Source organism: Babylonia areolata, chromosome 27, assembly GCF_041734735.1.
Source record: "Babylonia areolata isolate BAREFJ2019XMU chromosome 27, ASM4173473v1, whole genome shotgun sequence".
NCBI classification, from domain to species: Eukaryota; Metazoa; Mollusca; class Gastropoda; order Neogastropoda; family Buccinidae; genus Babylonia; species Babylonia areolata.
In genome coordinates this window covers 2,041,357-2,054,582 of record NC_134902.1, presented here as the reverse complement: position 1 = coordinate 2,054,582, position 13,226 = coordinate 2,041,357, and the positions used below count along the sequence as shown (strand labels likewise).

At 53.1% G+C, this 13,226-nt stretch overlaps 1 protein-coding gene across 1 annotated transcript in view; it reads right to left on the bottom strand.

The window, feature by feature from the left end:
• LOC143301555 (MAM and LDL-receptor class A domain-containing protein 2-like) overlaps positions 1-13,226 on the bottom strand; it is a 247,425-nt gene that overhangs the window by 13,982 nt on the left and 220,217 nt on the right. Inside the window, exons 151-156 of the mRNA XM_076615934.1 lie at positions 12,185-12,435; positions 10,361-10,592; positions 6,620-9,361; positions 4,857-6,268; positions 3,109-4,095; positions 314-1,104 (exon numbers count right to left, since the gene is read on the bottom strand). Of these exons, the coding sequence (XP_076472049.1) occupies positions 314-1,104; positions 3,109-4,095; positions 4,857-6,268; positions 6,620-9,361; positions 10,361-10,592; positions 12,185-12,435 (6,415 nt within the window). The remainder of the gene's footprint in view (positions 1-313; positions 1,105-3,108; positions 4,096-4,856; positions 6,269-6,619; positions 9,362-10,360; positions 10,593-12,184; positions 12,436-13,226) is intronic.

The following is a 13,226-nucleotide window of genomic DNA, read 5'->3' as shown; positions in this document are numbered from 1 at the left end:
CGTGGATGAAGAAGTAAGGGGGATAAAGACAGAATAAGAGATGCAGGGAAAACTGACGATGGAATTTTCAATGAGAAAACAGAAACGTTGATTTTAGGCCCTGCTCCCCACAGATAACTGGAATGAAAAAACTGAAAAGAATCTGGAGTCTATTCATGCGGATGAATATACATATTTACACACACACACACACACACACACACACACACACCCACACCCACACACACACACACACAGAGGGTATATGCGTGAAGGCGGCAGAGCGGCTGACGGACAAGACAGACGTACAGACAGGTGAGGAGACAACCACTACCTGTAGAAGGAGGCCGGGTCACAGGTGCCGGTGGTGTTGGGCGGGGCACAGTGCTGGAAGGCGATGTCATCCACAGCGATATCGCCCAGCACGCTGAACGTGCGGCTGGAAGCCAGGCTCATCTTGAAGGGCAAGGTCATTCTGCCGACGGGAACGGTGGCCTGTATCCAGCGGTCCCCGTGGTCGCCCCTCGCCGTCCACAGCGGGGTGTTGCGGTACCCGACCTGCTTGAAGACGGTGAGCTGCCCCACGGACCGGCCCTTCATGTGGTACCAGAACGACAGCTGGCACGACGCCGAGGAGCTCTGCAGCAGGGGGCTCGTCAGGAAGGCCCAGCTGTTCCGCGTCCCGTTGGAGGCGTCCGTGTACATGTAGTAGCCCAGGGCCGAGTTTAGGGTGTGGTCCCGGCTTGGTCCCGTGTTCGAGTCCGGGGTGGCGCCGCGGAACTTGGCCCAGCGGTAGGTGCCGGAGCGGGTGTTGGTCCACTGGCAGGTCCCGTTGTCGAAGTTACAGTTGTAGCCGCACGCCGCCTCCTCCTCCCCGCGCGGACAGTCCGCCACGAAGTCGCACACCTTGTTGCGGGGCACGCACGACGAGTCGGACGTGCACTGGAAGGCGCACTGGTTGGGCGCCACAGTGGGCAGCGAATCGCAGCTTCCTGACTGCATGGACAGGTCGTCAATGGCGACGTCGCTGTAGCCCACCGACTGGATGACGGCTTCGATGATGACGCGGTAGTTGTTGTTGATGTTGCTGAGGGTCACTCGCTTCATCTGCCAGCTGTCGCCCTCCTGAAGGACACGGCCAAACCAACCGTTAAAGGTTAGGTTCCCGTAGCCTTTAACGACCATTAGAGTGGTCACTTCCTATCCAGTGTCTAAGGCACGGCACAGGAAGACATAAGAGTGGTCAATGAGAGTGGTCAGTTCCTATCCAGTGTCTAAGGCACGGCACAGGAAGACATAAGTGTGGTCAATGAGAGTGGTCACTTCCTATCCAGTGTCTAAGGCACGGCACAGGAAGACATAAGAGTGGTCAATGAGAGTGGTCAGTTCCTATCCAGTGTCTAAGGCACGGCACAGGAAGGCGGGGCCCAACCCTCTCCATCCTTTTTACCTTCCCATCTTAAGTCAGGTGCCCGTTCACACCTGGGTGGAGTGAGGACAATCGGAGTACAGTGCCCTTCCCAAGGACACAACACCTTGCCGAAACGGGGCTCTGAACCCTGATCACTGGTGAACACTGGACCACAAGACCAACGCCTGACCGTGTCTGCCAAGTGGCCGACCAACAGCGCAGAATGAAAAACGACATGACGATGAAGAACAGGAGAAGATGTCACGAAAGGCAGAGCTGAAGTACAGACTGAGGTCATGAAGGAAACCAATACAGTATACATGCCTACTGTCAGGATAGTTATGTTGTGGACTATGAAAATAAATTGCAAGCACTTCAGTTTCGCAGTTTAGAGCCTAGAAAACTGCGTGATGATTTAATAGATTTGTATAAAATGACTCATGGATTATAGACAGCAGAACATTGAATGAGAACACTGCTGCAAGAGGCCATTCCAACAAACTGTTAAAAGTTTCCGTTAAAACTTCCAGATTTGCACTTTTTCTTTTTGCAACAGAGTAATAAATGTTTGGAATAATTTGCCACAGGATGTTTCTGCAGGAACAGTGAATACCTTTAAAAAATATCCCGACAGTCTCTTACTCGCGGCAGAAGCCTGATGCTTGCGACAATGAAAGAGTGCAATAAAGTAATAAACCACACCAAATTTAAAAGCAATATCTCAAAATAGTTTTTGAGATATAGAGTTTTCAATTAAAAAAAAAAAAAAAATCCGCGATTTTAGCCAATCTCACAAAATGGCATTTTGGAACCCTGTAGAATTGTCACTAATTTGTATTACTCTTTTTGTCACAACAGATTTCTCTGTGTTAAAATCGGGCTGCACTCCCCAAGGAGAGCGCGTCGCTATATTACAGCGCCACCCATTTTTTGTATTTTTTGCATGCCTGCAATTTTTTTTTAATTTGTTTTCCTATCGAAGTGGATTTTTCAACAGAATTTTGCCAGGGACAACCCTTCTGTTGCCGTGGGTTCTTTTACGTGCGCTAAATGCATACTGCACACGGGGCATCGGTTTATCGCGTCATCCGAATGACTAGTGTTGGGTCCACCATTAAAGGTCGACTGGAGAGGGAGAAAATACTGGCGATTACCAATGTGATTCGAACCAGCGCGCTCACATTCTCTCGCTTCCTATGCGAACGCGTTACCTCTAGGCCATCACTCCACATGCATTCTCATAGACACAACTCTTCATTCATGCGTATATTGTACGCACAATACATCAGATTTTGTTCAGTTGGCTGAATGCCAGTGTGACACTCAGTGTGTTCTAGTTTTACAAGACTTGTTACACAAATTACGAATGCGACACTATGTTACGGATATGAACGCATACAATTGTTACTTCATAAATATGTATATATGCCCAACACAAGACATTATTATTACCATGATTGGTACTTGTATATGGCCCCTATCTCCAGTCAGAGGCCCAACTGTAAGTGCTTTATAAACATGCAGCCATTTGCACAACAGGCTGCCTACTTGGGGAGAACCAACTGACACCTGCCTTAAGTCGCTCATCCACGACTTCATTTGTCAGTCAGACCACACACACCTACACACACACACTCACACACACACTCACACACACACACACACACTCACTCTCTCTCTCTCTTGTTGCCATGGGTTCTTTCACGCGCACTGATTACCTGTGAGATGGTGAGTTTGTTGAGGGGGGAGCCTCCGACAGGCTGGACCTTGACGTTGAAGGGAGCGTTGTTCTTCAGGCGGTACCACAGTGTCAGGCAGCGGGCGGTGGAATTGTCGAATGTGGGAGACACGAGCCAGGCCGTGTACCCAGTCTTGCGCGGCGCCTTGGAGTCCACGTACATGTAGACCCCGTAGCGCGTGTTGAGCGTGTGGTCCACCATAGGGCCGATCACTCCGTACAGCGTGCCGCCCTGACCCTGTACCCAGTCAAAGTTGTCGCCCGTCGGCGTGTTCTTCCACGTGCACACGTTGTCCTCAAAGTCGCAGTTGCCCTCCCCGGGACACGGCCCGGGCCGCACCACGATGTCGTCGATGCTGGCGTCGCTGTAGTACCCGCTGCCCACCACGCCTTCAAACGTGATCTGGAAGGGGAGCGCGCTCTGGAGGGTGACCTGCGCCACCTCCCAGTCCGCCCCCTGATCGCCGGAGCGGGTCCACAAGGGTGTTCCGAGGGCGCCCTGCCGGCGGAGGTACACGTTCAGCGTGCCCATGGTGCGGCCGTGCATGTTGTACCAGAACTGCAGACACGACCCGGAGGTGGGATCCAGGACGGGGCTGCTGAGGCGCGCCTTGTTGCCGGGCCGTCGCGGCGAGGAGGCCTCGATGTACATGTAGTGGCCCAGCCTGGTACCGAACGTGTGGTCGGCGGGGGGCCCCGTGGAGCTGCTGCTGGTGCCCCCAGAGCGCAGAGTCCAGTCGAACTGGTCCGTGTAGTCCTGGGTGTAGCCACACTCGTCGTCCTCAAAGTCGCACACCACCTCCGCCGGGCAGTGGTCCACGTTCAGCGTGATGTCGTCCACGGCGATGTCGCCGCTGTTGCCGGCGCTGGCCAGGCCCTCCAGCACGAAGACGAGGCTACCGGTGGTGCGGACGTGGATCTGGCTGTACTTCCAGCGAGGGCCTTGGTCCCCGCTCCTTGTCCACTCCTGTCACACCACGGCGGGCGACCGTCAGGGGATGGGTTGGCTTCAAGTGTGCTGTGTTGTGCTGCACTGCATCGCGTTGTGTTGCGTTGCATTGTGTTGCGTTGTACTGCATGCATTGTATTGCGTTGCATTGTGTTGCGTTGTACTGCTTGCGTTGTATTGCGTTGTGTTGCGTTGCATTGTGTTGCGCTGCGTTGCGTTGTACTGCATGCATTGTATTGTGTTGCGCTGCGTTGCGTTGCTTTGTATCGTGCTATGTTGTAATACACTGTATTACTTTGCTCACAACATATTTCTCTGTGTGACATGCGGGCTGCTCCCTCTTTGGAAAAGCGCGTCTCCAGTGTTGCGACCCCCAGTTCTGTCTATCTGCATGGGCCTGTGCTTCACTATCAAACTGGAGTTTCGTACGGAATGTGCCGGGGACAACCCTTTTGTATTACATGCTCTAAGTGCGTGCTGCAAACCTGATCTCGATTAATCCTCTCTCTCCCCAATGCCTAGCACCCAGCCCACTACTCAAGGTCAAGGGAATGGGGGTAGTAAATATCCTGGACTCTAGATGGGATTAGAACAAGTGGACACTTACTTCCCAGTGGGAAACATGACCACTTGGCCACTGCCCTCAGCGCTTTGACTGCTTCACTGCCTGACCCCTCTCTCATTCCCTCACCCCCCCTCCCTCTCTCACATACACACGCACACAGATTTCCACCCCCCTTCACCCCCTCCCCCCCACACAGACAGATCACTGAACCTACCAGCGACATGCGCCCAGTGGCGGTGTTGTTGGTCCACAAGTTGAGTGTGTTGACGGAGCTGCCGTACATGGTGTACCAGAACTTGAAACAGACGCCAGCAGTGCCCACGGTGAAGGAAGGACTGAGGAGTCTGGCCGAGGTGTTGGCTGCCTGCGAGGTGTCCTCGATGAACACGTAGTGTCCCTGCACGTTGCCGTATGTGTGGTCCGCCGGGGGGCCCGTAGACAGGGACGAGGTGTGGCCGCTCTGAAGCCGCCAGTTGAACTGGTCCTGGGTGTCCTGCGTCCAGTAACACAGCAGGGACTCAAAGTCACAGTCGATGGACGTGTTGGGGTAGGTGGCGGGGGAGGTGAGGACGGTGGGCGGGGTGTTGGTGGTGGTCAGGCCGTAGCAGGGCCGGGTGGTGATGTACACGTCGTCCAGAGCGATGTCCCCGGTGTAGTTGCCGCCGTACACGCCCTCGAAGATCACCTCGTAGCTCTCCGTCACCGACACGGGCGCCTTGCCGTTGAGCCACACGTCGCCTTGGTCACCGCTGCCGGTCCACAGCAGCGTCTTGTTGCGGGAGGACAGGGGCCGGCTGTACACGTTGAGGGTGCCGATGCCCGCACCGTACATGTGGAACCAGAAGTTGACGCAGCCCCCGGAGTGGGTGGGGGGGGGAGGCAGCGTCTCACTCACCAGCCACGCCTTGTCCCCCGGGCGGTGCGGGCCGCTCGTCTCGATGTACATGTAGTAGCCGGCCGCCGTGTTTCGGGTGTGGTCCGTGGTGGGCCCTGTGGAGGCTGAGGACGTTCCGCCATTGTCTCGCTGCCAGTCGAAGTTGTCTCCGTTGACGTTCATGAAGCCGCACATGTCCGTCTCGAAGTTACAGGAACCTCTGGGCGGGCACGTCCTCCGGTTGTAAGCCAGGTCGTCAATGGCGATGTTGCCCTGGATACCGCTGCCGCGCGTGGCCTCCATCAGGATGGTGAAGCCGTGTGAGCGGAGGTAGGGCAGCTGCACGCTGGCGTGTCTCCAGACGGTGCCCTGGTCTCCCTGCTCGCTCCACACGGTGCGGGGGGTGGAGGTTCCATTCAGCAGCACGCTGAGCGTCAGGTTGCCCGTGTTGGGGCCCGACATGAAGTACCAGAAGTCCACACAGCCGTACACAGTGAGGAAAGACGAGGACCCGTACGTGTACAGCGCCGAGGTGCTGAGCAGCGAGGCCTTGTCCCCGGGCTGGGCCCCGTTGGGGTTCAGGTACAGGTAGTGTCCGGTGCTGGAGCCGAAGCTGTGGTCCAGTCTGGGGCCCGTGCCGTGCACGAGGTTGCCGTTGCTGCCCCGTGTCCAGTTCAGCGCCGAGTTCTGATCGTTGGTCCACTTGCACAGACTTTCCTCAAAGTCACACGTCGGGCTGGGCGGACACTTGCCTGTTTGAAACAAACCTTATTCAAAGATACACCAAGGCAGCTGTGCAACAGATAATTAGCGCACAACAAGCCTTCCTTATAACCATGCTCTAGAGTGGATTTTGCCAATAAACTGGTTGCAATTCCAAAAGAAAGTATATGAACTTGAATGGAGCACAGAAAAAGATATGCAGAAGAGAAATTAGTTGGTGGCAAAAAGACATGTACTCTTCGCATTGCAAAACTTCTAGTTGTCAAACATCAATGGCTATCTTAAAGTATGCCACAAGTATTAAGGTATACGAGCTCACATGTGTGTGTGTGTGTGTGTGTGTGTGTGTGTGTGTGTGTGTGTGTGTGTGTGACACTTGCCTCTGGCGGTGGAGATGTCGTCGATGGCGATGTCGCCGAGGGAGCCGCCCACTGTGGCCTGGAAGTAGAGGGAGTACTGCTGGGACGACTGGATGGTGCGGCGAACCTGTCTCCACTGGTCACCGTGTGGACCCTGAGCTGACCAGAACGTCTGCATGGAGGCGGGGGTGAGGAGGCTGAGGGTGAGGTTGCCCACAGTGGACCCGAACATGTGGTACCAGAACGACAGGCAGTAACCCACGTCGTCGGTGGGGGACAGCCAGGGTGTCTGCAGCACCGCCAGGTCCTTCCTCCGTCTGGGAGAGGACGACTCGATGTAGGCGAACACTCCGCCATTGCCTGGGTGGGTGTGGTCGAACTGAGGCCCTGTGCCGCTGGTGCGGGTGGAGGAGTTGGCCAGTCGCCAGTCAAAGTCGTCGTTCTGGCCCTGCACCCAGCTGCACAGCCCCTGGTCAAACGTGCAGCTCACGTTGGGCGGAAAGGCCTTGGGGTCACAGTTTTGGAAGGTGACGTCATCAATGGCCACATCGTCAGAGTTGTTGGCCAGCTGGCCCAGGCCTGGCCGAACACGGAACTCGAGGCGTGTCCCTGCAGGGGTGTCTCCCAGGGTCCTACCCAGATACACGTACGCGGGCCTCCAGACGCTGACGGAGGACGTGAAGCGACGGGCGGTGTACAGCTTGCGGTAGGTGGTGTTGCCCGTGACGCCCACCTCCACAGTTCCCACCTGGGGGCCGCCCATGAAGTAGAAGAAGGTCATTATGCAGCTCCGGGAGAAGGCCGGAAGCGGGGGGGTCTGGAGCCGCGCCATCTGACTGAAGACGCCGCGCGTGCCCTCCACGTAAGCGTAGTGACCGTTCCGGCTGCGCGTCGTGTGGTCTGTCAAGGGACCCACCACGCCCATCAGGGCCGGGTAGCTCAGCGTCCAGTTGTAACGGCCCACGCTCATGTCCCGGTACCCGCACAAACCGTGTTCAAAGTTGCACGTGCCGCACCCCGTCTCGTCAGACCCGTCGTCACAGTCGGCGGTGAAGTCACAGTAGCGGTTCTGGTTGATACAGGAGCCGTCCGCGCACTGGAACTTGCCGGCGCCGCAGACGTTGGGGGTGGTGGAGGGCGGGGTGGTGACGTAGCCGGCGGTGGGCAGGGTGGTGCCCGAGTAGCGACAGCCGGCAGACAGCACGAGGTCGTCAACAGCCAGGTCGCTCCTGTAGCCGTTACCAATCACTCCCTCCACCACCACCTGGAAGGGTTGGGTGCTGGTCAGCCCGGCGACGTTCTGAACCCACACCTGGCCCAGGTCCCCGGAACGGCCCCACAGCTTGGTCATGTAGCCGCTGAGCGTGGTCCGGGTGTAGACGTTGACGGTGCCCATGGTGTTGCCGAACATGTAGTAGAACATGGACAGGTAGCAGTTGTCGCTGACCGAGGCTGGCTGAAGCACGGGGCTGACCAGGCGGGCTTTCTTGCCCACCATCCTGGTCCCGGAGGACTCGGTGTACAGGTAGTGTCCAGTGCTGAGCCCCGTGCTGTGGTCCCGGCTGGGGCCCGTGTTGGACGAGGACGTAGGGCCGGCGTGAAGGGTCCAGTCCAGGTCGTCCGTCTTGTCCTGACTCCAGTCACACAGCGACTGCTCGAAGCTGCACATGTGGGCCGCGGAGCAGTTGGACTCGTCGTTGGGCTGGCCGTTGTCGGGCCCGCAGTTGTGGTTGAGGTCGCACACCTGGTAGTTCGGGATGCAGAATCCGGCGGGACAGCGGAACTCGGACAGCTGGCACTGCGGACGTGCTGGGGGGAAGCTGCAGCCCAGCAGCGTCACGTCGTCAATGGCGATGCTCCCGTACGAGTAGAACCGCTTGGCCTGGATGAGGACGCGGAACTGGCTGTCCATGGCTCCGATCTCCGCCACGCCCCGCACCCAGCGGCCGCTGCTGACCACACTCTGGCTGGACCACACCTGGGTCACTGTGGTGCCTGTCTGCAGCGACACCTGCACCGTGCCGCCGCCCCGCCCGATGATGTAGTAGTAGAAGGACAAGGTGCAGGTGGGGGCGGCCTTGCGCAGCAGCGGACTCTGCAGCGTGGCCAGAGCGTTGAGGCTGCCCTGGCTGGAGTCCACGAAGAGCAGACTGCCGTCAGAGCGGTTGGTGGTGTGGTCGGCAGGCAGCGACAGGCCTCCGTCAAACGTGGCGTTGCTAGTGCGCAGGTAGCGGAAAGAGCCGGCGTTGATATCGCGGTAGTTACACAGGTCCTTCTCGAAGGTACAGTTCCCACACTGCGCCTCGTCACTGCCGTCCCGACAGTCCGGCACAAAGTCACACACTTTGTCCATGCTGACCCGCTGACCGTACTTGGTGCAGGTGAAGGTGGTGGAGGTGGTGGTGTTGGCGGGGCATGTTCCGGGCCTCAACATGACGTCGTCAATGGCGATGTCGCTGAGCGCGCTGGATCCCACCACGCCCTCAAACACCAGGAGGTACTGCAGAGTGCTGTTGGACATGGACACGAAGGCCTGTCTCCACAGGTCGCCCTGCTCCCCGGACGTCTCCCACAGGTTGGTCAGCTGACTGTAGTCCTGGGCCAGCTCCCGGTACACCGTCAGCCTGCCCATGCCGGACCCGTGCATGTGGTACCAGAACGACAGGCACATGGCGCTGCTGCTGACTGGCAGGATCTCTGACCGGAGCCTGGCTCTCTCGTCCGGCTTGCGGGGAGAGGAGGCCTCGATGTACATGTAGTAACCTGGGGGAGGGGAACACGCCAAGTGGAAAGACGTCCATTGAAAGGAAGGACATACACACACACACACACACACACACACACACACACACACACACACACACACACACACACACACTGACACTGTTGTCAACCACTCCTAAAGGTTTGCAAGCCCAGCTGAATGCTCTGAAAGTTTGTTGCAATAATCTAAAATAACCTTGCAAGGAATGAAAAAAGGTTTTACGATGGCGAAAGTGTTGAGGTCGTAAACAGCTATACTTATCCTGGTCTAAAGTTCACAACAACTTTAAGTGTAAACTTGGAACTGCTGTTCTCGTTGTGATGGGGAAAAAAGCGATGTATCAAATAAACAGAGCTTGCCTGAAATGCAAAGAAATTATTTTTAAAACAACCACCACCACCACCAAAAACAAACAAACAAAAAACAACCAAACTTCTTCAAGAACTTCGACGCAAAAGTTCAGTCAATTATTCTCATCTGAAGTTTGGGGTTTACATAGGCTGGACAATATTAAAAAAAGCGCATCTCTTGGCTCGCAAACGCTTCTTGGGTTTACCATTGAAAACACCAAGCAAAGTGGTATATGTCGAGATTAGTAGATACTCTCCAGTTGTGAATAGTACTGTGCGTTCAGTTAAGTACTGGTTTGGTGTTTTTTGAGATGGAAGAAAACAGATTAGCGAAACATTACCCCAAGAAGAAAACTGTTCAAAGGACCAGAGCCGGGCTGTATGAAGCGATCTGTGCAGTGCTAAGTTTGCGTAGAGTTAAGAATGTTCCTAAGTCTATGGTGTTTACCGTGGAGTTGGGAACAGTCTTAACGATAAACAACTTGTGTGTGTGTTGTGTGTGTGTTGTGTGTGTGTGTGTGTGTGTGTGTGTGTGTGTGTGTGTGTGTGTGTGTGTGTGTGTGTAAGCGCTGCCAAGTTCGCTCGTGCAGCCCTGCCCAGCGGTGCCTAACTTTGTGTGAGCCGTGTATGTGGGACACAGGCACTGACCCTGAGCGTCTCCCTGCGTGTGGTCAGCTTGGGGCCCTGTGCCTCTGCTGAAGGTGGAGCCCTGGGCACGCAGCCAGTCAAAGTCGTCACCGCTGCGCGCGTTGGTGAAGGAGCACATGCCGCTCTCAAAGTCACAGGACGCGGGGGGAGGACACGCCCCCTCCACCTGCTCCACGTCGTCGATGGCGATGTCCCCGTTGTAGCTACGGCCCCGAACTCCTTCAAACACCACCTGCACGGGGACCGACGGGGGTGGGAACTGGAGTGTCAGTGTGTGTGTATGTGCGTGTGTGTGTGTGTGTGTGTGTGTGTGTGTGTGTGTGTGTGTGTGTGTGTTTGCGTGTGCGTGCGTGTGTCAGTGTGTGTGGAATGCAATGCAATGCAGAACAGTAGAACACAGCACAACACAATGCAGAACAATGCACTACAACACAGTACACAACACAGTACAGAACAATGCAATACAACACAGTACACAACACAGTACAGAACAATGCAATACAACACAGTACACAACAATGCAATACAACACAGTACACAACACAGTACAGAACAATGTAATACAACACAGTACACAACAATGCAATACAACACAGTACACAACACAGTACAGAACAATGCAATACAACACAGTACACAACAATGCAATACAACACAGTACACAACACAGTACAGAACAATGCACTACAACACAGTACACAACACAGTACAGAACAATGCAATACAACACAGTACAGAACAATACAACACAGTACAGAACAATGCAATACAACACAATACACAACACATTACAGAACACAGTACAGAACAATGTAACACAACACAATACACAACACAGTACAGAACAATGTAACACAACACAATACACAACACAGTACAGAACAATGTAATACAACACAATACACAACACAGTACAGAACAATGTAATACAACACAATACACAACACAGTACAGAACAATGTAACACAACACAATACACAACACAGTACAGAACAATGTAACACAACACAATACACAACACAGTACAGAACAATGTAATACAACACAATACACAACACAGTACAGAACAATGTAATACAACACAGTACACAACACAGTACAGAACAATGTAATACAACACAATAAACAACACAGTACAGAACACAGTACAGAACAATGTAACACAACACAATACACAACACAGTACAGAACAATGTAATACAACACAATACACAACACAGTACAGAACAATGTAATACAACACAATACACAACACAGTACAGAACAATGTAATACAACACAGTACAGAACACAGTACAGAACAATGTAACACAACACAATACACAACACAGTACAGAACAATGTAATACAACACAATACACAACACAGTACAGAACAATGTAATACAACACAGTACAGAACACAGTACAGAACAATGTAATACAACACAATAAACAACACAGTACAGAACACAGTACAGAACAATGTAATACAACACAATACACAACACAGTGCAGAACAATGCAATGCAATGTAGTATAGAACAGTAGAGCACAGCACAACACAGAACAGAACACAGTATAGTACTATGCAATGCAATTCAGTACAGGACAGCAGAGCACAGAAAAACACAGTACAGTACAATGCAATGCAACACGGTACACACCAGTAGTGCACAACACAACACAGTGCAATACAATGCAAAATACACAGTACTCGACAACACAGTACAGCACAACACAGCCCAGCAAACAGAATACAAAACAACCTGACCTGAGCCAAGAGTCAGATGAGATCACCTGAGAAGCCCAATACCCCCCACCACACACACACTCCCTCCCTCACCTGGTACAGGTAGTCAGCAGTGATGGTGACTGACGCCGCGTGCCATGAACTACCGGTCTGCCCGGAACGACTCCACACGAGGTGCTGCCCCGAGGGGCTGAGGGTGTACACGTTCAGTGACCCGATGCCCGTGCCCTTCATGTGGAAGAAGAACTTGAGGCATCTACCCTGGGTGGCTGCCTGCTTGGGGCCGATCAGCCGTGCCCTGTCCCCTGGGCGGCGGTTCGAGGCTTCCGTGTACATGTAGTAGCCTGTGGGCAACAGCGCAATACATTGGTCATTGTGTGGTGTTCAGCCACTATCAGCTGTTCGGGTGTTGGTTCAATTCAACAGTGTTCTCAACCACTATCAGCTGTTCGGGTGTTGGTTCAATTCAACAGTGTTCTCAACCACTATCAGCTGTTCGGGTGTTGGTTCAATTCAACAGTGTTCTCAACCACTATCAGCTGTTCGGGTGTTGGTTCAATTCAACAGTGTTTAAAATCACATCAACTTTTCGTGGTATTGGTTTAATTCAACAGTGTTCTGAATCACAATCAACTGTTCGTGGTATTGGTTTAATTCAACAGTGTTCTAAAACAGAATCATCAATTGTTCATGGTATTGATTTAATTCAACAGTGTTCTGAATCATAATCAACTGTTCAGGTACTGGTTTATTTCAACAGTGTTCCAAACCACAATCAATTGTTCATGGCATTGGCTTAACCAAACAACATTCTAAACCACAATCAATAGAGTTGACCAAAAAACTACATGCACACTCAATTATTGTTACTTTGCCATCAGAAATATATGAAAGTTCAACAGTGTTCTGAAAAACAATCAGTTGTTAATGATATTGGCTTAATCAAACAGCATTCTAAACAACAACCAGCACAGTTGATCAGAAGACTACATACAATACACACTGAATTATTGTTACTTTGCATCAGAATGTATGAAATTTGTTGAAGTCCAGTTGGACTCAGTTTTCTAAATAAACAATTGTTTTAAACGGATACATTAAATATTGTCTGTATGATATTCTCAGCCATGTATAC